Source organism: Nomia melanderi, chromosome 9 (genome assembly GCF_051020985.1).
Source record: "Nomia melanderi isolate GNS246 chromosome 9, iyNomMela1, whole genome shotgun sequence".
Taxonomy (NCBI): domain Eukaryota; kingdom Metazoa; phylum Arthropoda; class Insecta; order Hymenoptera; family Halictidae; genus Nomia; species Nomia melanderi.
This window is the reverse complement of record NC_135007.1, coordinates 4,717,501-4,743,699: the sequence shown is the minus strand read 5'-3', so window position 1 is coordinate 4,743,699 and position 26,199 is coordinate 4,717,501. Positions and strand designations below refer to the sequence as shown.

Sequence of the window (26,199 nt, the reverse complement as noted above, 5' to 3'; positions counted from 1 at the left end):
ACAATTTTAATTGATATTTACTTTTATATAGACTCGGAGTTTACCTAACAAGGGAAATTATCGAACCTGGAAATTCAAAAAATTATGAAACTTTGTGTGTAAGTAGAGTAAGTCGTGCCTAATATATTGCAATTCTTTTTATGTCGAATCTCACTTTGAAGGGGTGAGACCAGCCCTTGAAAAAAATTGAGCCCTTGAAAAATAAAACGGTCAGAGATGGCGAAAAAAAGTTAAACAAAAAATACATTATTCTTTAACGTTTTTTTCAAAAATTTGAACTTCTTGAAAAATGTTACTTTGCAGTTTTATAGACGTAAAAGAGCAATGTATTTTTTGTTTTACATATATTTTATTTGCAGTTAAAGTTTCTACTTACTAGTAAAATAATCTATATCTTAATGAGTGGAAAAAAATTGAAGGATATTCGTAGAAAACGTTGTAAATGCTGAATTTAAAATTTTTGTCTAACGTTGCGTCGAACGTATTGGTAGGCCTAACGACTGAAATTACTTCACTATTTTAAAATGAAGGTCGAAATAGCACGAAAGGTAGAAAAAATGATTGATAGGTAACTGTCATCGAGATGAGTTCAATGATGGATGACATTATGAACACATTCTCTATTTAAAGAGAATGATCTTTAAGGAGATTTAACTTAAAGATTAAAATATCATATAGATTACTCCGAAGATTGTTGTTAAAACGGAAATTTTTCAATGCCCACAATACCTATAAACGTATATTTTGAAAGCATACACTCTTCTTGTTCATCGTTTTCAAATGTAATCTTCAAATGTAAAATTGTTCATGCTGTTCACAAGTAATAAATCTATTCGCAAGGTGCAGTGTTGCCTTACACCTGTTGCAACGTGTCGAGTTAACACAAAAAGCGGATGAGGATTAAGACATATCATGCTATCTTCAAATCTCCGCAGGAAGAAAAGAATCATTACACTATTACAAGTTTTTCCCAACTTTTTGTCACACGTATAATAAGTGCCATTTTTTCATAGAAAAATTTCTTCACGATAGTAATGATTAATTGATAATAATTAAGTAAATTACACTAATGATTTCCTGCCACTTTCTAAGAATCTAGGTAAACTTCAAGTTTTTGTTCACGATTGATAAGTTTCAAAGTTTGAAAACATATACCATTTTTATGAAAATTGTGTTGCATGAATTACTGAAGTAATCTCACTTTAAAAGGGTAACATAAAGTGTATGTAAATGTATGTAAATGACCATACATCATATGTGCTATAAAAATTTAATTACAAACATTTCATTTAACAACACTGACTCATCTACGGAAGAAACGTGACTTTTCAAAACGTCAATGTTCAATCATATCCACTTTAAATCATGAAAAAAAAACGTTATATGTTCACGATGAACGGTCTAAACTCCAACACTTTCTTATTCACACGTTACGTGCCAGACCGATTTCTGAACACTTTCCGTAGAGGCAAATACACCCCACGCTTTACGATTAAATTGTTTTGCTCTTGACCTATGCCTTACAATTTTTACAGTAGTACAAAGTCCATAACTAACAAGAAAAGGGTGTAGAGATTAAGATGCATACAAATTTTCTTTTATTGACTTCACAACAAATTATTGAAAATTTGTTCGTTTCACAATAAGAATATCAAATAGCCTGAACGAAAAGTTCAGCGCATACGTCCCACACGACACGGAACGTATTAACAAATGCAATTATAATCCGAGAAAGGATTTCGCTCGCCATAAAAGCTAAAAAGTCAGGGAAGCAAGAGGACACTTCTACTTACAATGTTCGGGCCTCCTCATTCTTCCACACATGGTCATTATTTGCACGCGGCAATAACAAAGGATAGAAACGAGACCGAATGCGACAAAGTGAGTGTAACAATAGAAAATAAAATTTGTAGTTTCACCAACTTCATTCTCAATCGTTACATCTCACTCCGTCGCATTCGATCTCGTTTCCATCCTTTGTTATTGCCGCACAACAATAATGACCATGCGTGGAAGACCGAGACGAACATCCTGAGAAGAAATGCCCCCTTGCCTCCCTAACTTTTCAGCTTTTAAGACAAGCAAAGTCATTTCTCCGTCGGACTATAATATAATTATACTAATCAACTAGTCTCGAAGCAAATGCAATGCAATTGCACTTTTCATCCTTGTCTGTCATCGAGAATTTCCATTTACGTGATTGGTTTATTCCTCGCTCTGGATTACTTATCGCATAAAAATTAGTAGATACTGATTCATAGCGAGACAAGTTGTTGAATATTCAGATCTAACTGTCTAAAAACTGATGTTCCGCGTACGCTTTGCGCAAATACCGTAATAATCAGCCAGATAAATCACTGATTTCCGTACAGCTCGAAGAGCAGTAACAATGCCCTACTCTCGAAGCAATGAACAGTCGAAGACTACGAAACTATTCGGTTGGGAAATGTGCAAACACGATTGCGAATGTTACTTATTAGTAGATTCCGAAGTTTTATGCATTCATGAGAAATTTGAAAGTATAACGTTACACAAAACACGCACGATACAAAAATTATATAAAATATTCTAAATATAGTACTTTATATAACGTTCGTTAAGAGGAACTATTTTCTGTAATATTATAATTCTGTTTCTCTAAATATATTCTTAAAAATTTTAATTTACATAAAAATCCGCAATGTACTTACTAAGTTGTGCATACAATATTTCTTTCTCTCTATCAATTGACTCGAACACATTTTTAATAATTTATTCATAATTGTTTATAATAGTCTATAAAAGGATGTATAAGATAATAAAATAAAAATCTGATATTCAAATAATTTTTACGAACTTACGACAATAAATTTTGGAACAATACAGCAACTTTAATAATATGATATAATTGCATGTACATTGTTAATACGTTTATTAATAGATTTTTTATAGAATAGTATTAATATTTAATGTAATTTTTGCTACAGTTTGAATTTTTGTATGTTTTGTAGGTTTCTGCTTGATATATGGTATACGTTAAACTTTTTTATAGCAAAAAGTTAATAAAAGAAACTAATTATATCCAATATTAATCAATGCATGTGAAGAAGATTCTGGAGAAAAATTGAAAACAGTTTGATACTCGAAAAAAATGAAAATAAAAATAATGAACTAAAAGAATAAACCGCAATGTAACGAACACTATTATGCACGTATTAATATAGCCTTTTTATATCATTTTATGCTTGAGTGATCATATCTCTTACATGCAGATACATACTTTAATTTACTAAACACGTCAGCAAACATTAAGTAATAGTACAAATAATAATAATTCTGAATTAAACACAAGCCACTGAATTATGTAACTATTAAATGTTTCATCTTACAGTAATTACATCCTTACTCAAGATTTCCATTAATTTTCTCAACAAGTCCTTCATTTAACCGTATTATGTCTATACCAGTATAAAATCAATCATATTTACATCTGCTACAATAGCAATTAGAACCAATAGCTTTCATACATGTTTAATGATGCTCACATGTCTAATCATTAACAAAAAACAACATGATTAATACATACGAGATTTTATAAAGCAGCTAAAATAACTTGTGTACAACTTCATACAAAAATTAAGATAATTTTTCGAGATTCCATGCACTCATTAATGTATATTCTAATGTATATCAATAAGATATCTAATAAGATTGGTACGCATAAAATGCCGGTTTTACTAGTGATATTCGATTAACCTTTTCCGAATGACAAATTTTAGTAGTGGTTAACATTTACACATTAAGTTAGCATTGCGACCGCTGCCCTTTTTAAATGACATTACCTTCTTCGTTGATAAAACAATGTAAAGTCGACTTGCATTTGAACTTTACAAAACTTTATTCAACATTCTGTTAAAGATAACTTTTTAATTAAAAGAATCTGTCAACAAAACAATTAATATAATACCTCAAATATTGTTCGAAACTTTATTTTCAAGAATTCTGATTTTTAGTAACGGTGAACACGCGACAGTAATGCACTTTGTTACAACAAAATTTCAACATTTCATACGTACGGGTATAAATACTTCCACTATTAATATTTTGGTGGCTAGTATCACGCCAACGGTGATTTCGCTGTTCTCAGGCTTACCTTTCCAAATGAAAATATTCATACTAAAAGCTTGATCGAAAACATGTTTCCAATAGTAAAACCAAAAAACATTGTATTTCACGGTTGATATAACGATACTTTTACTTTACTTCTGTGGGTACTGATCGTAAAAGTTTTCAGGAAATGCCAACGGTAAGTGATAAATTGTGCAATAAACTGAGCCGCGACGAACGCGTTAACGACTGAGAAAATGAAGAAATCGCAGGGAAACTGAGACAAATCGTGTACCTTTGGTCGGCAGTGAGATTCTCGAGTTCTGGTACCCAACACCAATGCTCGTCCGGTATCAGCGTGATGAAGATCTGAGAGAAATAGACCCAGGCGACGAACGAAGCGAAGGGGATCATCAGAATGAACAGAATCTTTTGGTAAAGTCCGAACTCGCCGACGTAAGGCAACAAATCGTCGAAATCCATGTCCCTAGTCTCGTCCATCTCTTTTGTGTTCTGATTAGACCCAGGCACATCCAAGTTCAATGAGTTTTGGCAGGCGGTCGTGTTGCTCTCGTGGCCCTTATCCATTCGGACAGGTGTCTCAAACTTCTCCTGGGGCGGCATCTCCACTCGAAACGAACGCGTCGATCACTAGAATGAAGAACACCTCGAGCGTGAAATCGAAACAGCCCCCTTTAATATTTCTATAAATCCCCGACGTCACTGAACACAATCACTGTCCCTCGGCCGAATCGTGCGCCGCGATATCGCGCGTCTCCCAATGCATCGTTCTGATTTCGTGTCAGTAAACAAAACTTCGAGATGGATTTATACGGCTACGAACGCGCGGTTTTCCTTATCTAATTCTTTTTAAAAGATCCGTATCGCGCGCGCGAACGATTCTAAATGTTGTTTGTCGTCGTCATCGCGAGAATCCGTGGAAAGTAACAGCGGAACCGATGAATGGAACTCAGGCTTGCCGGACACTGCCAGGGGAAAAAATGGGCAAATCCTGAGTGAAGACTTTGAAACTGAAATGATCGGTTCTGTAGCTGGCTATATAGCCACCGACAGATAGGTACTCCCTCTCTTTTCCCTTGCGAGTAGAATTCAGTGCTCTGCAAGTGGCATTGAGCAGAGCGCGGTTCGTGTCAATCATCTTTGCCGCTGGTCACCAGCTAATTTCTTTCACGCTCTCCCGGAAGACAGTGACTCCTCTCTTCTTAAATATCGTTACCTTAACAGGTTCCCCTCTCTATTCGGTCTGTACCCGATAAAGTATCTCGCGTGTAAAATACTGTATCACACTTCGGTTTTAGAAGATCGCGCGCAGACGAGCACGGTTTAAATTTAGCGCTAATCGATCGAAGCAACCCGCTAGTAGGGTATGTGTTAAAGCGATACAACATATTTTGTATAGAAATATAGGAAATATCGCAGGGTTTCCAAGGGATTATTTTCCCGAAACAACTATGATAAACGTGTTACGTTTAATGAGACAAAGGAACATTTTACTGAAATGGCGTAAAATATTCTTTAAATAGAAGGATTTTAATGGATTTGATTGTATTTAAACAGATGTAATGGTATACAAAGGCGTTGAATGCATTAATTTCTGAGATAATTTTAATCTTTATTATAAGATACGATTTTATCCGAGTTTATGATTCTAATTCTATGGATAGTTTCATGTTTATTCAAAATTATTATTAAACTGCGAGTTCTGTATACTTATAGACCGCACGATTTCCTGGATAACAATATAGGAACATGTTTAATAGAATTTAACGAAGTTTATAATATAATAATTGGATTGTTGAATAACAGTCTCTAAAAATTAGTATTAAAGATTACAAAAGCAATCTTTTTTATACTTTTTAAACAATTGTATATTTTTCAACCCAATCTTCTACATTCTTATTTGTCAAAATTAAATCCTCGTCAGATTTTGCACAAAGAAAATTAAGCAGTTGGAACAGTACTGTTTCCTTCTCAATTTTCTTTGTCTAATTAATATGGACAATTCATTAAATTTATTACATACTTCATTTTTGTAACATAAAGCACAAGGAACGCGTCAGTCGTTTTTTCTTCTGTCACTGAAATTCAAAGGATACCGCAAACAACGACTTCCTGAAGTGCTACTACTTCCTATATGTTTAGACGTGATCCGAACAATTCTCTCACAAATAAACCCCCAATTTGAAAGAAATAGAGATTCTCTGATGAAATAAGTGAACTCAAGTAGTTATAGATAACTACGTAAGTAAATGTTTCATAAAAAAAAGTTAAAACTTGAAAAATGAATAACTGTGAGTGACTCGAAATCTTTAATCGTCCGTATATCTAACATGTAATTATATATACATCAAGGTAAGGATGAACAATGGGATGAATAGAGTGATTCTCATAATTATATGGGCATTATTATAAATTGCAAGTTTTACGCATTTATAAAATACATTTATAAGTACATGATGGTTTGAATCTCTCAAAGAAATATTGGAGATTATGCGCACATATGCATACATAAGGATAATCCATTAAATCTTCCGTGTGGAACCTGTTCCAGGAGGCATAGAATACTGTGCGTGGCATAGTTCCGTCTTTTTAATCTTACTAAACCCCTTTCACTGTCTATGCCACACAGCCGACACCTTATACACATTTCGTTAGCAACAGAAAAGGAGAAAATATTTAACCTTCTAACAATTTCAGTGTACATAGTCACTTAATAGAATTAATTTTATTTTATTTTAAAAGAGTTTGAATAATCACAAATAGAGAAAAAAGAAATAATTTGCAATAAAAAATATAATATGGCTTATTGACATTTAATTTGGAAATTTAGATAAGTATATTTGTTTCATCAAACTATAAGAAACATTTCTAACGAATCCTCAGTTACTTATTGAAAAAAAACATGCAAAATCTTTTGTGATTTTATGAGAAGAAAGTAAGTCATATAAAAGTTTGTAATATCTGCATTATATTCTATCAAAATTTCTTTGCTTTTGGTAACAATTACACTTTTCCTCTTTTATATGTGATTTATTTTGAATAATTTTTACTCTGATATTTAACAATAGATTGATACATTTAACATTGTATTACATTCCTATAATAACATATACAATTTATATGCTTAAAATTTATGAAGTTTCTCAATTTACATACCTAATAACTGACTATAGGTAGGTATCAACTCACTTGTATAGAGTGGATGATTAAGAAGTAAGTTTTACGTAGCCAGTTTGTCAACATAGTCAACATATACACATGCGCACTTGAACAATTATAATGGCAATTTTACGCCCATAGAATACAATTTTCTGTCAAAAAACTTGTCTGATATCTACATTATCAAGTGATCAGTAAATCACTGTCTATAATGTCAGTGCAATTAAACCTTTTTAATAGCTATTGTTATTGGGAAGTATTAATCAATTAAATAATTAAGTACGTTTAGTTATAATCACTTATTTTGGTACACAAACATTAGCATTCTTTTGGTAATAGTAAGGTATAAACAAATTATTATAAAATACTAACACAGTTCTGTTTGTAAAATATTTGCAATATAAATCTTAATAAATGACACAGTCATTGATTATTATGAAAAACAATACATTTATGAAACAGAGCATATATTTATATTTAAAGATATTTAACCGAACAACATCGTGGTAAGTATATTAATTTTTTTTTCCATTTTTTGTATATTCATGTTTTCATTACAAATGATATTTCAAATATCTATTAACTATCAAAAGTAAAAGATACCGCATATTCTTAAATGAAAATTCATACAGATTTAAACATCGATATTGTAACGTTTTGTTAAATATATTAATTCTGTACAATTAAAGCCATTTAAGTCCTTGCATACTGAACATTAAAGTCATTAAAGAACATTATCCCTGATCATGAAAATTCAACAACTTTTCTGAAATTTTTATATAATTCTAATAGGATTATAAGTTGTTCGCAAAATGATTTGTATGAAAAAACTGTCATGAAGCTTATCAATTTACTCTCTGTATGTAGATAGTGGAAGTTCAGTGGCAGTAAATTTGATTGCAGCTTCCTACGTTTCAGTGTCATTTTGATTACATTATAATCTAATAACTATTTACAATACTAATGCTGTATAAGGCCCATACAGTATAGTAAATATTTTCTACGACAATTTTTCTTTATATTATAGCAAAGCTTTACTTAGTTTAACTAAATGATCATGATTTAAAATATATATTTATAATTTATGATCGTGCTCTTTACGAAATATATTTTGAAATGAATAAGTTTTGATATAATTGAGAACAAATTAAATATGCCTACCATGAAATTCGTATATTTTATATCTCAATAAAGTTAATATACAATAATTAAGTATGTAATTTGAATAATTTTTAAACATTTGACTTAGCTTCGCTAATTAGGCTGAACAGAGGTGTGCATAGTTAATTCAATGGTCTTTATTTGTAAACTTAATAGTAATTGTATTGTGTTTTTCTAATAACACACTCAGAGAATCACGTAAAGACAATACTAACTAGTAATAATGCGTTGAGACTTCTCAATCACACTAATGTTTTCTTTCTGTATAAAAATCAAGGGCGTTTATCAGATATCTTCTCTTTGAAAAGGCATCTATGTTATTTGTACAAAAAACAAGTGAAAATAGTCCGTTTCTTTTTTTCTTTTCTTTTTCTTTTTAAATTGCAAATACACTTGGTGAACATTGTTTTATATTGTGTCAAGTAAGTTGAATTAGTTATTAATTTCATATTATAAAATTACACTGCTTATAATTAATATACTACTAAAAATATTCTATGTAATACTACTGTATAGTAGTGTATACGTAATATATATATTAATATTACTATATTGATATATACAATAATAATACACAGTAGCATCACATAGTACTAATAAGAGCCTGTATTCCAGTTAGTTATACTTACTCCTTAGAATTTTTCTACAGTTTTTGTGTATTTATTTATCAAGCTCCTTCAATTCTGACTTGACTTTTGAAAATGGTATTATTGAAAGTCTGTTCTTACTTGTTGATAAAAACTTTAAAATTTAAGTAAAACGAAATTCATTATTTCAATCCTAAAATCATCAAAAAAATTTCATAAAATGTTAATAGATACATTTCTAGAATTATTAGATACATATTTCTTAAAAAGCTCGTTTAATATAAAAACTTATGAAAATTTTACATAGCCTCGCAAGGGAGTTATTTTGTATCAATATGTAGTGTTTAACAGTTTCACAAATTATTAAAATACGTTTAGTGTATATAGACTTTATACTGATATAGCACCCAGTAGAATTATATAACGCATGAATAAAATACTTCTGTATGACTCTTATTAGTTTATCTTTGTTTTACTTTTTATAGTGAAAGATTCACAATGGCTTCAAAATTTCAGTAATTAACATTTTTTTCCTTTATCACACATGATAAAACAGTAGGGTACAAAACGTCCAGAAGACATTTTACTATTTCAAATGATTGATCTAACCCGATTGTTACTTTTTGAAATGTTATATTCGCAATAAATCATCGGAAAAAGAAAATACAAATTTGAATATTACAATAACGCGCAATGAACATATCTAACGTTTCTTATGTACAATATATTAATACCCATAAAATGGATGCAAGGATAAAATGTTAAATCAAAACAAACCTCTCCTATAACTTCAGGAACTTAGTTTTGTTCAGTTATCTTTACTTTTGATTATTCACAGTAAAATTTGTTACACCAACAGTCACAGTAGTGTCAGAAAATGGTTTACTCATAGATAGGATATCTTAAAATATTTTTAAAAATGCGGGTATTACCTGATCGTATTTAAAAATGAAAATAGACGGGTAAAATCAACCTTAAACTATGCAGTAGCGGCAAGCTCCTTGTGTAGAAAAGCTTCAATATCCACCCGACATATAGGACAGCGTGTATTGGTGCGCAACCACTGATCGACGCAATCTATGTGAAATAAATGCATACATGGAAGCCTCCTGCACAAAAAAGATGCAAAAAAATATCAATTTTATAGCTGTGAAATTATAAATTACTTTGTTTTTATAATAATTCGTACAGGATATTCCAGAATTAGTACTACAACTCAGATAAGGTAACAAAGAAAATAAATAAAAACTTAACAAATGAATTTTATTCTATAATGTTTTAAACTTATTTTCGATGTAAATCACTATCCATTTTACCTATTCTGGAATATTTTTCTCAAATACGTATATATATAACATTTTATACCTGACACATTCACAGTCCTCAAACTCGGACAAACATATAGTACATTTTTCAAGAGCACTTTCACCATTCTCAACTTTCTTAACCTGGAAAAAAATGATTATTAAAGATAATAGTATCATAAAATAATCAATATATATGTTCTAAAATAAGCAGTTTTATAATATCATTTTAACAGTTTAATAAAAATAAATAAGCATCAAAAAATTTTTTTCGTAAGACCAAATATACAAGTAAGTAGTACTTCAACATTACTTTTATAGAAAACCTATATATGCACATAAACTTGTAATCATTTACCCGTTTGTACTTGTGAGGGAATGTATTCCTTTCAATCGACTCCTGTGTAGCTCCACAACTAAACATTCGCCGTAAATTTACGAGATGTATGTAATCTTCGTCAAGTCGTAATGGAGGTGGAAATTGCATCAAACGTTGTAACGGCCTCAGCATATCCTGCGTATCGGACTCCTGCTAAATGTTTGGATATATGTATACATTGTATAATGTAACATAAATGATCTAATTCAAAAATATTACTAAAAAAAAATGTACCACAAGATTAAGAGGACGCATATCATCAGTTAAATGGTGTTGGTTCATTTCTGGTCTGTGACGTGGACGATCAGAATGAGACAACGGATGAAGAGACCTAGACGGCAACATTTCAGGTCTTGGTTCCACTACAACAAATTCCTTGAAAAAAGAAATTCAATGTTTTACGCTTAACAGAATTATGTGAAATAGTTTTTTCAAGACTATAATAAAAATACCATTGCACGTATATCCGGATGATTATAAACAATACGTCGTAGAGGTGGTGCTAAAACTGGGCGCGAAATAGGTCTAAAAACGTGTGGGTTTACGCTATTACATATATGTGGTTGACGTATGATTCGACCACATGGCAGTGTGCTACTAAATAAGAAAAATTCATTATAATATTACATAATACAATATAAATTATCTAAATTTTTTTCACGACACTAACGCATGGTGAGATGAAGTTCCTCCATAGAAATGTCGCCTGCGTATTTCCTGTATATCCTGTTGAATCCTCCATAGTTCTTCTTGTAGAGGATGCATACGTGTCCTCTGTATTCCTTCAATAACAGCTATAACAATTATATTTATGTGAAAAATATGTATATATAACATTTAATATACATAAAACCTTTAATGTAATAGAAATGTACTGTTTGCTTCTTGCAAGCATAGTAGCTTCCTAAGGTTTAAAAGTGTACAGGGGCAATGGGAATCAGCTTCACGCTTCACCTCAGTCCTTCCAAGAAACATAATACAGTGAACATTGGTGCACTTTTAAACCTTAGGTCGCTATTATGTTCGAAAAAGGTGAACAGTAACCTTACGTGGCATTTGGCTGTGCATTACAGGTGTAATTGGTGGACCATGCCTACAGTAAAAGCTGTTCTCGCTAAAATAAATATTAATTATAGTAAATGACACAAAATATACAATAAATATAAATACAATAACAAAATTAATTCCATACTTATGTATATAATCTGCTGGACGTGGATTTACCACAGGAGTTGTTGATGTAGAGGGAGCATGTTCTTCATCGGATTCAACAGTTAAATCAACCACCGTTACTGGACGATTGTTTTCTCCATTATTTTGTACAGAATTTTGCTAAATAATAATTTCACATTGAATATATAATACTAACCAATAAACTGTGTGCACGCACGTGTGTACCTAAATATAATTAAATTTTCTTACTTTATTATTATGATTTACTGTTCCAAGGACTTCAACTGACCCATCTTCATCATCACTACTAGAAGACCAATCTAATTGTAGATCTGGTGCTGATGGTGCATCATCATTACCTAATCAATGAAAACATAATTATTACATAATTCATTTTTAGTGTAATTAAAAATAATCATAAAAATATGATTTTACTTATTGGGCGAGTATATTGTTGAGAATTAATTGTATTTGGCAAAATTTGGTGGTAAAATGTATTGGATTCATTGGCACTATTATTTTCATTATTTTGCGGGACTTGATTTAATATGTTTCCATTGTTGATTGTTGATCTAATTGTGCTGGAAAGAAAACTAGTACAAAAAGGTACAGAAATAGTTAAATAAAATTAAATTCTGATTATTAATACCTCTTACCTATTAGGAATACCATCTGATAATCTTGATGGGCCAGCTATACTTAAACTATCAGATTGTTGATCACTCATTGACTTATGGATTTCGCTTTTTTTACTTTCAGGTTTCACTGGTGGATCTCGCTCATGTAAAAATCTTTTGCAATAATTTCCACAAGCTCTTCCACCATATATATTCCTTAATTGTTGCCTATAATCATGTCGCCAATAATGATGAGGATCTCCTGTTGTTTCAGGTGTAGTCAAATAACTTCCAAAAACAAAATTGCTAGCTGAAGTAGGATGTGGCGGAGGATGTACATAAGGATTAATAGGAGTTACTTCAGATTCTTCTATATCGCTTTCTGCAAATAAATGTTCGTACTCCATTTCATTACCTACAATGAATAAAATCATTAGCAAATATCATTCTACTTTAGTTTGTTTAATTATATTCCATTTGTACCTGTACTAAATCTTGGCTGAGGAGAAGGATCAACTGTAGATGTAAATGCTGTATCAAATATATCTGCTAAAGAAGTAGAATTTGCTTCCATAGGTTGTGTTGCAGATTCTCCATGATATAAGCTATTCTGCTCTTCTGCTTTAGTTTTACACCAAACTTTTTCTGAGCCTGTACTTTCATCCATCCTAGTTAAAATCATTGATTATTTAATAATTATATGTAAACAAATGTAAAAGATCTTTATGTGCCTCATATTGATATTTGGATAAATTTTCCAACCACTCAACTGACTATCATATAGGAAAATAAATAATTAACTGGTACATTAGTAATACAGTAATAAACAAACTAAAATAATAAAATGTTATAAATGTATAATATTTAAAGAAGGTAAAAGTATATATGTTATTCATTTTTGAAAATGAATATATCTTAAATACATACAATATATATCAATACATGCATGTCACGTAACATATAATAATATATCGAAAAATTCTTTTTATCACATGAGTCAGGTTACTTACTACAGTTTATAGTCTTACGAAAATAAAGCTTTTTTACCAGAATATTCGAAGCGGTTGGCAATTTATGTAAATTTCACTAATTCCTTCACAAATGGCTATTGTAATAATAAAATTAAAGATTAAGAAAACACAAGTACCTTGCAATTCCTTCGATGGTTTCGTAAAACGATAAGGCTCTTCTCACCACGTCATTTTTATCAAGATATTTATTTTCTACACATCACTGTCATCATGTAGTATTATTTATGCACGAAAATATTACTTAAATAACCGTATTACTTGAAATTTTTACGAATAGTTTAATCCATATAAAAATTTGGATATAATTAAATTCTTATATCAGTAATAACAATAAAATCGAAGGAGAATTTACGTAGACTTTCTTTCAGTAATCTACATTTGGCAACTATGATACCATCAATCGTAACTTTCATTAACTACGCTCAATTTTAGACAGTCTCAGTTGATTATGTAGCATACTACCTTTCCAAGACTGAGAACAATCATTACGTTTGTTTTCAACTATAGTATGTATTTTACTATTAATGTAATATTTTTTATCTCCTTCTTAAGAATTTAGTGTACTCTTTTTCTTGTCAAATTACTTTAATTTTCACATTATACTTTCTCCTGAAAAAACTCAGTTTTATGAATGAATATTCAATATACTTAAGTACATTTTGTAGAATATATAGAGGCAAAGTTAATTTCCCTATGTTTTTGTCAATAGTCTGGTAAAAAATTAATAAAATTATGTTCCTAGTAATCTCTGTAATTCAAAATAAATTTTAAATATCCTTTACATGTTCATAATAAATAATATAAAAAGAATTTTTTATTGTCAAAATTTCAATAGAATTTATGTGTTAAATATATAATATTTTAGTCTTTATCAAACATTTTATACAAACAAATAGAACAAATGTCAAAGCAGAATTGTCGAACTGCCTCCCCTAATGCTAGTGACTATCGATCAGCTTTTCCCCATTACCTCTATTCCAGGGGCTGCCCGAGACTGTATGTGAACAGTTTGTGATGTTTCAAAATACAAATAGGGGAACGTAAGTATGGAGAGGGTTAACGCTCCATGAGGGGAAAGTCACTGTAAAACTCGCGAGCTCCTAGTCCTGTTTTAAAGAACTATTTTGAAGATAAAAGTATGTAAATTTTTAATTACTAAATTTTGTTCTTATAGACATTTTTTCCACAGCTTATCAAACCGTTATTAATAAACATATTTTTACATTGAAAATCAGACCATAAAAAGATATTCGTAATTTCATTGACCAATCGGTTTCATACTCAATATTCCTGTCACTTGACAAGTACGTAACGAATTCGTGGAAGCAGATACATGCGATAACTGTACACTTCGTTCGTGTATTTTCTGTCGACAGTACAGAAGTTAGCCTTCTCGTTAGTCCACAGAAGTTAGTCCTCTTAATGGTAGTCCTTCAATAATTTAATTTTGTTTGTTATCAATTTTTAACAGATATATCAATTAAAAACATGGCTGTGGCGGTCAGAACATTTTCAAAATTTACAGGTAAGCTACAAACAATTGCCATATACCCTGTATTCTGAAAATTAAATCCTTATACATTTGAAGAGTTTAAATTCATATTTGTAAAATATTGCAAGATTTCACACCCATACATGTGATTTCTGTCGTTATTTTAGAAACTAAAAATACACCTGACATCCCGCGTTTACGTTCATACTCCATTATGTAAGGACACGTATAATTATTCGTAACTCAATCTTTGTAGAGAAGCACTTTTCAATTAACTGTCTAGTCAATGTAAATTTGCTCCAGTTTAATAATTAATCATTACGCAGTTCCATATTAAAATCTTTCCTTTTCGAGTATTTGCCCCATAATGTATATCTTATTTCATAATTCATTTTTTATTTCTTATCTATTTGTTCACTAAATATATCACAAATTTTTTAATGGCTATTATTTTTCATTTTTATATTATATACAATGATTTAAATGTTTCTTTGTATAATTATCAATTTTTATATCTGTCATATCAAATGTCATACCAATCAATTAGACATCATTGAATGATATACATTTAATGAACCTTGACCCAAAAGGAAAGAAATTTGATATTGTTACTATAAATAGCATCTGGCTCGTGACAATACTAGTATGAAATATATTTCTTTCATAAAGCAACATGTGATACATTCTTTTAATACCTAATAATATATGACTTAAACATAATGCTTCGGATAGAAATTATTCTTCGATAAAAGATTTCTGAATAATACATTTTCTATGGTTTTTAATACTAAAAGTCTTCTTTCCTATTTCAGTCAGAAATTGTGGAAATCTGTTACGTTCCCAAGTAAGATTCAATTATACAGAAACTAGAAAAAATTTAAAGATTGATTCCAATACGAAAGTCATATGTCAAGGTTTTACTGGCAAACAAGGAACATTTCATAGTCAACAAGCTATTGATTATGGTACTAAATTAGTAGGAGGTGTTAGTCCTAAAAAAGCTGGTCAAGAGCATCTTGGGAGACCAGTGTTCAAAACTGTAAAAGAGGTTTGTAAAGAATATCTGTCTATTGTTATCTTCCTGAACTTCAATTTAAAAAATTAGAAAAAATGAATAATTTTAAATTTATAAATTTAATATTTATTTCTAGGCTAAAGATGCTACTGGTGCTACTGCAACAGTTATCTATGTACCTCCACCAGCTGCAGCAGCAGCTATCATGGAGGCCATAGATGCTGAAATGCCACTTATCGTATGTATCACAGAAGGTATTCCACAACACGATATGGTCAAAGTAAAAAGGCGACTTTTAGAACAAAACAAATCTCGTCTTATCGGGCCAAACTGTCCAGGAATAATAGCCCCAGAACAGGTATAGATATTCAAAATGTATAATGCAATTAGTATATAGATATAATTAACTTGCCAATTATTTTTTTATTACTTACTGTTTTAGTGCAAAATAGGTATTATGCCAGGACATATACATCAAAAAGGAAAAGTTGGTATTGTATCAAGATCTGGAACTTTAACGTACGAAGCTGTGAACCAAACAACCCTTGTAATTAAATAATATTCATTTTTTGAATTAAGTTACTTCGAAATTAATATAAAATTAAGCTTACAATAAAATATAATACATTTCATACAGAACAATGTTATTTTAAGGCTGGACTTGGGCAAACACTGTGTGTTGGTATTGGTGGAGATCCATTTAATGGGACTGACTTTATTGATTGCTTAGACGTATTCCTCAGAGATCCAGAGTGTGATGGTATCATGATGATTGGTGAAATCGGTGGAAGTGCAGAGGAATCAGCAGCAGAATATTTGATCGAAAAAAATACTGTTGGTTGCAGTTCTAAATTATTGGTATCCCTTATCCCAACCTATCCTAATAATCTATTAATCCTTTATCTGTCTTAATACTAAATTTAAACCTATTGATCCTTGCCAAGATTAGTTATTAATATATTGATATGTATACAAATATTATATACTCTACATTATTTCAGGGCCCTAAAGTCAAACCAGTTGTATCATTTATTGCTGGTATTACTGCCCCACCTGGACGAAGAATGGGTCATGCTGGCGCAATTATTTCAGGAGGAAAAGGTGGCGCGCAAGATAAAATTAATGCACTCGAAAAGGTATCATTATAATTTAGTGTAAAAACTGAAATGTATCGAATATCTTACCAAACTTTATCGCCAAAATATCTTTTTGCTTAAGATTTAAAATTTATTCTTATCTCAATAAAATAAAATATTTTTTACAGGCTGGTGTAATAGTAACAAGGAGTCCCGCACAAATGGGAAATGAACTTTTAAAAGAAATGACCCGTCTCGGTTTAGTCTGCAATTAAAAACACGCCACTATAAAGATATGTAGTTTGCCTCATGTGCATGTATCCTCAAAATAAATTGAAAGTAATTCTGCGATAATTTAAAAAACGAAAGAATATAATGCATAAAAACATGCAAAGTTGTCTGATTAAAAAAAGGAACTATGCTCATTGTTGTAAAAATTTGTCAAACTATTTTATTCCTGAACATCAAATTTACAGAAAGGCACTGGAACATTTTTTTTAAAGAACTGAATTTATTTTAACACTGTACAGTGTTTATAAAATATTTCTATCGATGTAGTTTTTATTTTTAACAATAACAAATATCCAGGGATAACATAGAATGAAATATTAACTGCCATTACTCCGTCACGATTTTCTTCATCTTGAAATTATAAATTTTTCTATGTTATTATAACTCTAAATCATAATTTTATGAAATAATTATTTAAGAGAATCTTCCCATTGTAAATTACGTTAAAACTACATCTGTTATAACTAATAACAATTATAATATATACTCATATTGTAAGTCATGTTTAGAAACTGAAATACATAAAATTATATTAATTGTTCATTTGATATCCTCGTTTTTAACAAATAAAATATCTTATAATTATATTATAATATGATTAAAATCTTCCAAACATCATGTTTTATTTGAAAATCCCATTATTTGATCAATAAATTCAGCGATATGTTCGCTTTTGTTATTAATGTATGGTTTTAATTGAGAAAAGTCCATAATTTGGATAGTATTTAACAAAGTTTCGCAGGAACTATAATATAAATGTTTATCTGTACAAAGTTGCTCTGCTAATTCCAGTTGATGGTTATGCATCAAACTTTTATTTGCAACTACAATCAAATCTTTTTTATTCTCCAGAGCATCAAGAATACTTCCTGCTCCTGCATGACTTATGATAAGATCTGCAGCTTTTACATACTCCGATATATTCGAATTCAAATTAAAATATTCAATTTTAATGAAACCATTTCGTGGTGTACAATCTGGTATAAGAGTAGATTTGCCAATTTGTAAAACTAGCTCATTGTACTTCTTCAATGACAATGCCTAAAATAAAAATATATATACAGAATAATAAATGTAAATGCAAACACTTAAATGATTTTATTGTTTAGAGATTTGACAGATAATGAAAAGGTAGTTTGACTTTACTCAAACATATTTATGTCTATAAACAATAAGGATATGCAAGTTTTCACATTTACATATTACACCTTTAGTATATATAAATTGTGCTCTGTATATGTACTAAAAATAAAATATTGTAAAGAATGCTTTTCTTGTCTTTTACCTCTAAAATTTCTGTGCTAAGAATTATTTCAATTAATTCATCGAATTTGGTTGTACCAACAGTAACAAATACTTTTTTCCTTGACAGTGCCATTTTAAGGAAACAATAACATAAGAACCTTTAATATTAATTGTAATAATAAATATTATTTTTCCTTATTTATGCAGTAAAAATTTGAATTGATGCGAATAACAATCAATATGTTAATAAAATAACATTTTTTTAATTTTACATTCTATAGAAGATGTTTGGTTAGGAAAACAATAATATGACGTAAGGTTTCATACTTGCTACACGTTGGTTTGAGTAGTACTGCGAGTGTTAATAAAAACATGCCAGCTAAAGTGAAAAATAAGATACTAACATATGAAGGTTGCAATTACATTCGGTATCGTTTGCTATTATCTACACTTTCGGGCAAACCCGTGCGAATAACAGACATTAGAATTAAAGATGATGATCCTGGGGTCAGAGGTTAGCTCAAACACATTATTTATTATATGTATAAATGTATAATAATTGATATATGTATAATAATACATGATAATTAAAAATGGGATAAAAATTTCAAGTAAATGTTATGTTGAAGAAACATTGTTTTCATTTTTAATTAAATCTAGAAGATATGTAACATCTCTAAAGAATTAAAATATATTTTTATTAAAATTATTACTAATTATTATTAATAAATTATTACTAATTAATTATAATAATCAAATTTATAATTATTTAATAAACACTTTATAATTTATTATATGTTTCTCTATTAGAATATGAAGTAAGTTTCATACGTTTATTGGATAAAATTACAAATGGATCAAAAATAGAATTAAATGAAACTGGAACTAACTTATATTATAACCCTGGTTTATTATATGGTGGTGATATAGAACATGATTGTAGTTTGCAACGAGGTATTGGTTATTATTTAGAAGGTATTATGATATTAGCTCCATTTTGTAAAAGAGCAATTGATATAACACTTAAGGGAGTAACCAATAATACAACAGGTAAATAAATAATTTATAGCAAAATTATATTTATAGACTATTATTGTAACCAGGAATTTTTAAAAAATGATGATAACAATCATGTAATTTCATTTTTAAGATCCATGTGTGGATAGAATTAAAGCAACTGCTATACCAATATTAAAAAGATTTTTATCAGGAGATAATGAAGTTACACTTAATATTATTAAAAGAGGAGCAGCACCTCTTGGTGGTGGACAAATTAGTTTTAAATGCCCTGTTAGTCGTAATCTCAAAACTGTCCAAGTTAGTATTATTGTTATAAGTAAAAAGATATTCATGTCTTTAGTATTTCATATCAAAACTGGTTTTTGAAGTTTCAGAATAGTGGAATGGTAAAACGAATAAGGGGCACTGCATGTAGCATACGTGTTTCACCTGCTATTGCTAATCGAATTGTAGAATCCGCTAAAGGTGTTCTTCTGAAATTCCTACCAGATGTTTATATTCATACGGATCATTCCAAAGGAGCATCTAGTGGAAAATCACCAGGTGCATATCCATAATTTTATACATAATTATAGTATCTAGGATTTTAGCGTAGTTTAGGATATCTTTAAGAAGTATTACATGAATGCGAGGATGAGTGTGAGCAAAGAGCAATAAAAGAGGAAGACTCTAACATTCGTGAGATTGTTGAGAGTGTGAAAGAGAAAAATGCTTATGGGGGAAAGAATGATTTTTGAATGTGAATGTAAAAAAGGGAGTTTGGAGGAAAAAGTTGTACATTGGCCTTTGTGGCAATTAGTTATAGAGTTGTGTGTTGACCATCAAGGCAAGAAATTGTGTGTCGTACTTAGCCATTACCTAGTTTAGTAGTAATAAACACTTATATTTATTTAGTTTATATATTCCTGTGTTATTTCCGATTCATATACACTACATAACTTTATACACAATATATCTGCAATATAAAACAACGTAACAGGTTTTGGATTGAGCTTATCAGCCGAAACTACCACTGAAACAGTTTATGGCGGAGAAGCATTTTCACCTTTAATGACAACAGGTTCTTTACCTTGTGTGCCAGAAGATATTGGTAAAGAAGCAGCCATGAAATTGGTTGATGAAATTCATAGGTAAGAGAAACAATTTTATTTGATAAGAAAAATAAAATAATTCAAGTGCATTATATATATCTGTACTTTTAGAAATGGATGCATAGACTCACCATTTCAAAGCATGACTGCAATGTTTATGGCATTAGGTAAAAAAGATGTTTCCAAAGTTATAACAGGACCTCTGACACCAGCAATGTAAGTAATTATTACTCTAATTATTGAAATATTTGAAATGTCATAATGCATTTTATCTAAAAAGAAATACTATTTTCATAGGATTCAATTTTTACGCGATTTAAGAGACTTTTTTGGAGTAGTTTTTAAAATTGAACCATATAAAGAAGAAGATGAAATATTAGATCAAGTTATTTTAACTTGTGTGGGTGTAGGATATACCAACATAAGTAAACGAACGTTGTAAAATACTGTACTATATTTATATTTTCTTATATCTATTAATTTTATACTGTACAATAATAAAAAAATGTGCATTTTATTTTTAAACAAACTCACAAGAAACACGCTAGAAATATTTAAAAAATTATAATACAAATTTTTGTAAGTTAATTGGTTTGTTGGTCCACCCATGAAAACATTCCATTTTTAATGTATTCCACAAAGTTTGGTAATTTTTGGACCATTTTTTACAATCTAAATAAGTAATCTTTTTTGGATGTCGAATATTAGAATCAGGATTTTGATACTTGTCACAAATCTTCAAAAATGTTTCAAAAAGTGCTCGTCTCGTTGTAAGTAGATAACTACCTTTTTTTCTCTTAGTAGTTCCTTGCTTTCTACCTTCAACCGCAACCTCTGTGTTTCTATGAAATTATTAGTTATTTTAATTTTTTAATATAAATTACAATCTTAGTGGGAAGATTATATGACAATTACCGATGTTTCACAGCACACCAAATAATACTTGATGGACAAGGTTGTTTTCTTTCATGACATTTTTGTTGTTTAAAAGATATTTGAGTTTGCATAATTTTTAACTTGTACGTGTTTTTATTAAACCGTTTGTATAATCCACGTTCCATTGCTTCTAAAGATAAAGGACATCCTCCTCCAACTATGATGGTTTCTATTCTTATTGGTGGTATTAATATGGATAAAAGTGCACCCTGTAATCCAAGTATATTCCATCTAAAAAATATACAAATAATACTTACCATCCATAAGCATCATATGTAAAAGTAACTAGAGTTTTTATGCAATTATTTTTACTTTGCTATTTTATCCGAACAAGACAAGCTAAGAGTAGGATTACCCCTTCCTGGTTTAGTACGCAGTGGTCCCACCACGTGATAATTTATTCCAGCTAGATGAGGATCTTGGTATTGTTCAGTTTTAACGCATTTTGCACCGGTGCGATATATGTCCCTAACGTTTTGTTTTTTTTGTTCATTATTAGTTGAGTCTATAACTATATCTCCGGCATCACTAAAATCATGTTTCCTAATTTTGTTGGGTGGTATATCATTTTCATAAAATTCTTCTTTCAGAAATATAGAACAATCTCCACAAGGAGTTTGACTTGTAAAAAAGTGGAATGATATTCCATCATTTAGAGTAATTTTTTTATTCTCATCTAGAGTAAAGACATCACTTTTAGCACCATTTAACAATAAATCAATTTGTTCATATAAGTATCTTAAAAAGGCACGTCTAGCTAAAACTTCAGCATGAGAATCATTTAATCTAAAACCTTCTTCATACAATTCCGTGTTTATTAAGTCCATTTCCCCTAAACACTTTGTTCCAGTTGCGAGGGCTACTAATGATAACGAATCATTTTGTCTTTTCAAGACTATACCGGACAGTACAGTCCATTCTTTTTCTGATGGTTTTCCATTTTTACCAAGCTTTGTATATTTTTCTATACAAAGCATTGCAACCTGTTCTGCAAAATCTGTCATACTACCAATAACATAAAAGTAAGTATCAATTAATAAGGCAATTGTATATTTACATGTAATAAATTACTTCTTCATTGGTTAGCACACATTAGATGGATCCCAAGCATATTTATTTTGAGTTAAAGAAGACAAAGCTTTCATATCTTCTTCATCAATAGTAAAATTTAGTTGTATATTATCTCTTATATGTTCCTTTCTCACTGCTTTAGGAATAATACCTATACATAATAACAATGTTGTGTAACATATGTTTATAATATACAAAAATAGATTGCAAAAAGGTACTGTTATAAACAAGTATTGGACAATTACTAATACATCTTTTTATACTTACCAATTCCTTGCTGCAAAGCCCATTTTAATAGTAATCGTGCTGGAGATACATTAAGTTGCGAAGCTATTTTGATTACAACTGGATCTTTTAACAAATTGGAATTACTACTAGTTCCTAGAGAAGAATACGCTTGTACGTGTATGCCTTTTTCATTGCAATAATTAATCAATTCTGTTTGTCGATAATGTGGATGACACTCAACCTAGATGTCATATGAAAATATTTTTTATTTATATATTTATATATTCTGTAACCTAAGCAAAGTATGTAGTTATCTTACTTGATTTACAGCTGGTGATATACCTTTGCAATCTTTCAACAATTCTTCCAGATGCCCTATAGTATAATTTGATACCCCTATGGACCTTATGAGGCCTTGCTTTTGTAATTCTACAAGTTTATTCCAAGTTTTTGCACGTAAATTTGGATTATTTGTAGAATTTTCTGGTATACGAGTTGCACCTGGCCAATGAATTAAATATAGATCAAGGTATGTAGTATTAAGTGCTTCAATAGATTTTTTTACAGACTGTTCTATTCCTTTTGGGTTTCCATTTTCACTTGGCGCTACCAAACAAAAATAAATAAGACTTGTATATTTTCTACACCAATATTGTATGTGTTACATTTACTTTTGATACATACAAAGTTTAGTTGTGATAAAAATATCACCTCTCTCAAGATTATATTTTGATAATAAATTTTTTAAAGCATAACCAATATCTCCTTCATTTCTATATACTACAGCTGTGTCTATAAAAAATAATAAAATATTAAACTCTTCTAGAATTTATGTATATCTACATATCTTTTAATAGTATATAGTTTTTTTACCAATAGAACGAAAACCTGCTTTTAAACTTTCATCAACAACTTGATATATAGTATCTCTTCCTTGAATTTTGTAAGTTCCAACTAAAATCAATTTAGAATGTAATACTTTATAACACATATATCAACATTTTTGTTTAATTTATATCACACTAAAACTTATAAATGTGAATAATAATCTTACATCCGATGAGGGGCATAACATAGCCACTTGAAAGATGAATATTTTGCATTGCATAAAAATGTAAAAAGGTCGCCCAAATTACGATTAAGTATATTTTTCTACAATGCCAAATTGTTAATTGTGTTTCTTTTAAATCAGTATTCTAAAACAATAATTTTTGACTACTGTTTTCGTAATTGATATTTATTGTTTCACACGTCATAGAAAAAGTGGTTGATAGTTTTATAGTGCCATCTATAACAACTGTTTTTACAATTTACAAATTACAATTTTACAAATTGTAATCCTTGGTATCATGATATTTTTATTATATGTACAAAAATTCCTATCGTTGGATGTTCGTCCATATGTTACCGTAAAAGTAAGTAAAAAATCCTTAGTGTAAACAATTTTTTATTTAAATAAAATTTGAATGTAACATCGGTGATACATCATGCAGAAAAATTTGTGGTAAAATTAAGCCATTACAGATTTTTCTATAATGTATTATTATTGCCACTAACAACAGTGTAACATAGGGAGTATATTATATCTAATACTTATAGTAGCAGGAAATGTGATGAGGGAGAAAAAATCTTATTTACAAATGTTTCAAACAAAACTTTAAGAAATTTCATACATTTTTATTGTATTCTGGTAATCAAATGACACTTTATTGCACAATGTAACATGAGTTTAACATATATAAATCATATTAGAAAACACTTCAATTAAATAAAATTATAAGGTTTTTTATTTCCACATGTATCACTACTTACAATTCGTCTTTTTCGATTTGGAATTCACTCTATCGGATATACGGATTGGGGAGCAAGGAGAAACATCCAGTCGCCGCGCTCGGTCCAATTATTACAACGGCTTAGTTTCAGCACGTCTTTGTTACTGGTCGAGCAACGGGACGAAAAAAGCAGTCGGCCAATAACAAGGACGTGCCGAAACTGAGCCACCATACAATTGGATCAAGACGGGTGAGTGGACGCCTCCTTTTGATTCTGTGCACTTTTAAACCATTAACAGACAGTACTGCGAAAGGCGAATAGTAGGTACATGGAGGTGAGGACAGAAATGATTGTGGCGTGTTTCTTTATTCAATATATTATTTATTTACAATGTTCACTAGATTATAATGTTGAAATATTTATCGACCCACTTCTATGACGGCTTGTTTCTAACTATTTACAAAAAGAAAACGATATCTAATAACAAACAGAAATTGACTTTATCTACAAGTAGAAAATTGGCTACATAGTTGATTTGGTGGCGTCGCCTAGGTGAAATAATTTGGTACTATTTAGCTAGAAGTTTAAGCGATCTCACACTATATGGCGCCACCAATCCAGGACAAGGATGTGGGGTTTATAAAAATTATTTCTTTTTTAATTATTATCTTAACGGTTTTTTAATAGATTCAGCACAACTACTCTATGTTATTAATGAAACACTTATTAAATATTTAACAATGAATAATTTATTATAACATTTGGATTTATTACATAAAGAAAACATTTCACTCTGTTCTGAATTTTGAAAAGAAAAAACAAAATCCTAGAGTCAACATTCCTGCTGTTTACTGCTTCGTGATTCCTCGTGAAATCCTTCGAACCTTAAATCTACGAATACCGGTAATGGGTCATGTCTAGGCTAACCGACTCATATGTTCATCGGTCGTAGTTATACAACTGTGGCCTTGGTAGGGCTAGACTTTTTTACGGGATCGCTGTCGTAGAGAGAGAACTCGGCACTGATTTAAAGGAACAATTAGAAGAAATTATTTCACATAACAACCGTCGTGTATCGGCGCGAACGTAATCTAATAACACGAAAACAGAATGTTAAGTGTCGTGATAATGTTCGAACCATTTAACTTTATAATATCATTTGCACGGCCACTGCGTAGTGGAACTAGATTAATTAAATTAAACAAGAGTGATGGTATTTCACGAGAGACGCTACGTCCGAGTCTTTTCGCGTCCTGACGAACAAGGGACCAGAACAATATTCTGCTACAATATTTCAAAGTTCGCGTGCGCGTTACTACGCAACAGTGGCAAGGCGAGAGTCGTCGTTTTTAAACTTTGTGCGCGTAGCTGCGAGAATGCTGGCACGACGGCGCTACAGATTCGAATGCAAAACCAGCCTAAGTCGATATGACAGGGCGTGAC

General features: G+C 30.3%; 8 protein-coding genes across 15 annotated transcripts in view; 3 read left to right on the top strand and 5 right to left on the bottom strand.

The window, feature by feature from the left end:
* LOC116431301 (organic cation transporter protein-like) overlaps positions 1-5,389 on the bottom strand; it is a 30,412-nt gene extending 25,023 nt beyond the window's left edge. The window contains exon 1 of one of the 3 annotated variants that reach the window (XM_031986497.2): positions 4,382-5,389. In XM_031986497.2, coding sequence (XP_031842357.1) covers positions 4,382-4,710 — 329 coding nt within the window. In that variant the 5' untranslated portion in view covers positions 4,711-5,389. The other 2 variants (XM_076370778.1, XM_076370779.1) reach the window with 2 other exon arrangements.
* Positions 5,390-7,116: 1,727 nt separating this feature from the next.
* LOC116431318 (uncharacterized) lies at positions 7,117-14,125 on the bottom strand. Of its 5 annotated transcripts, none has more exons than XM_076370930.1 (13): positions 13,635-14,125; positions 12,971-13,155; positions 12,527-12,797; positions 12,306-12,463; positions 12,120-12,229; positions 11,890-12,029; positions 11,747-11,811; positions 11,368-11,491; positions 11,150-11,294; positions 10,932-11,072; positions 10,677-10,850; positions 10,380-10,462; positions 7,117-10,123 (listed from the first exon to the last, which is right to left on the bottom strand). In XM_076370930.1, the coding sequence occupies exons 2-13, from the start codon at positions 13,152-13,154 to the stop codon at positions 9,994-9,996; spliced, it is 1,725 nt and encodes a 574-aa protein (XP_076227045.1). In that variant the 5' UTR covers position 13,155; positions 13,635-14,125; the 3' UTR covers positions 7,117-9,993. The 5 variants fall into 5 exon arrangements, with proteins under 5 accessions (XP_076227045.1, XP_031842424.1, XP_031842421.1 ...); XM_031986564.2 differs by having other exon boundaries at positions 11,150-11,291; positions 12,527-12,902; positions 13,635-14,122; XM_031986561.2 differs by having other exon boundaries at positions 12,527-12,902; positions 13,635-14,121.
* A 668-nt stretch (positions 14,126-14,793) lies between these two features.
* On the top strand, positions 14,794-17,940 carry Scsalpha1 (Succinyl-coenzyme A synthetase alpha subunit 1). Its single transcript, XM_031986381.2, has 7 exons — positions 14,794-15,043; positions 15,823-16,058; positions 16,162-16,383; positions 16,468-16,572; positions 16,680-16,859; positions 17,027-17,161; positions 17,290-17,940. Exons 1-7 carry the CDS (start codon positions 15,007-15,009, stop codon positions 17,374-17,376), a joined length of 1,002 nt encoding a protein of 333 aa, XP_031842241.1. The 5' UTR covers positions 14,794-15,006; the 3' UTR covers positions 17,377-17,940.
* On the bottom strand, positions 17,790-19,163 carry Alg13 (Alg13 UDP-N-acetylglucosaminyltransferase subunit). Of its 2 annotated transcripts, none has more exons than XM_076370933.1 (3): positions 19,042-19,163; positions 18,678-18,795; positions 17,790-18,433 (listed from the first exon to the last, which is right to left on the bottom strand). In XM_076370933.1, coding segments are annotated over exons 1-3 (546 nt in total). In that variant the 5' UTR covers positions 19,044-19,163; the 3' UTR covers positions 17,790-18,007. The 2 variants fall into 2 exon arrangements, with proteins under 2 accessions (XP_076227048.1, XP_031842246.1); XM_031986386.2 differs by having other exon boundaries at positions 18,965-19,105.
* Positions 19,007-21,288, top strand: Rtc1 (RNA terminal phosphate cyclase 1). Its single transcript, XM_031986380.2, has 7 exons — positions 19,007-19,151; positions 19,448-19,687; positions 19,788-19,954; positions 20,026-20,200; positions 20,637-20,787; positions 20,860-20,964; positions 21,046-21,288. The coding sequence occupies exons 1-7, from the start codon at positions 19,010-19,012 to the stop codon at positions 21,188-21,190; spliced, it is 1,125 nt and encodes a 374-aa protein (XP_031842240.1). The 5' UTR covers positions 19,007-19,009; the 3' UTR covers positions 21,191-21,288.
* A 22-nt stretch (positions 21,289-21,310) lies between these two features.
* Positions 21,311-22,904, bottom strand: LOC116431243 (Adenosine deaminase, tRNA-specific 1). Its single transcript, XM_076370932.1, has 4 exons — positions 22,756-22,904; positions 21,997-22,689; positions 21,664-21,915; positions 21,311-21,590 (listed from the first exon to the last, which is right to left on the bottom strand). The coding sequence occupies exons 1-4, from the start codon at positions 22,761-22,763 to the stop codon at positions 21,311-21,313; spliced, it is 1,233 nt and encodes a 410-aa protein (XP_076227047.1). The 5' UTR covers positions 22,764-22,904.
* LOC116431246 (glyoxal reductase) lies at positions 22,757-24,530 on the bottom strand. Its single transcript, XM_031986382.2, has 6 exons — positions 24,038-24,530; positions 23,857-23,937; positions 23,668-23,775; positions 23,303-23,589; positions 23,023-23,224; positions 22,757-22,906 (listed from the first exon to the last, which is right to left on the bottom strand). The coding sequence occupies exons 1-6, from the start codon at positions 24,084-24,086 to the stop codon at positions 22,767-22,769; spliced, it is 867 nt and encodes a 288-aa protein (XP_031842242.1). The 5' UTR covers positions 24,087-24,530; the 3' UTR covers positions 22,757-22,766.
* A 1,167-nt stretch (positions 24,531-25,697) lies between these two features.
* The window catches only part of LOC116431242 (trafficking protein particle complex subunit 12), a 2,573-nt gene continuing 2,071 nt past the window's right edge, over positions 25,698-26,199 (top strand). The window contains exon 1 of the mRNA XM_031986377.2: positions 25,698-26,199. This exon is cut by the window's right edge and continues 2,071 nt beyond it. The gene's annotated coding sequence lies outside the window, so the exon portion shown is untranslated.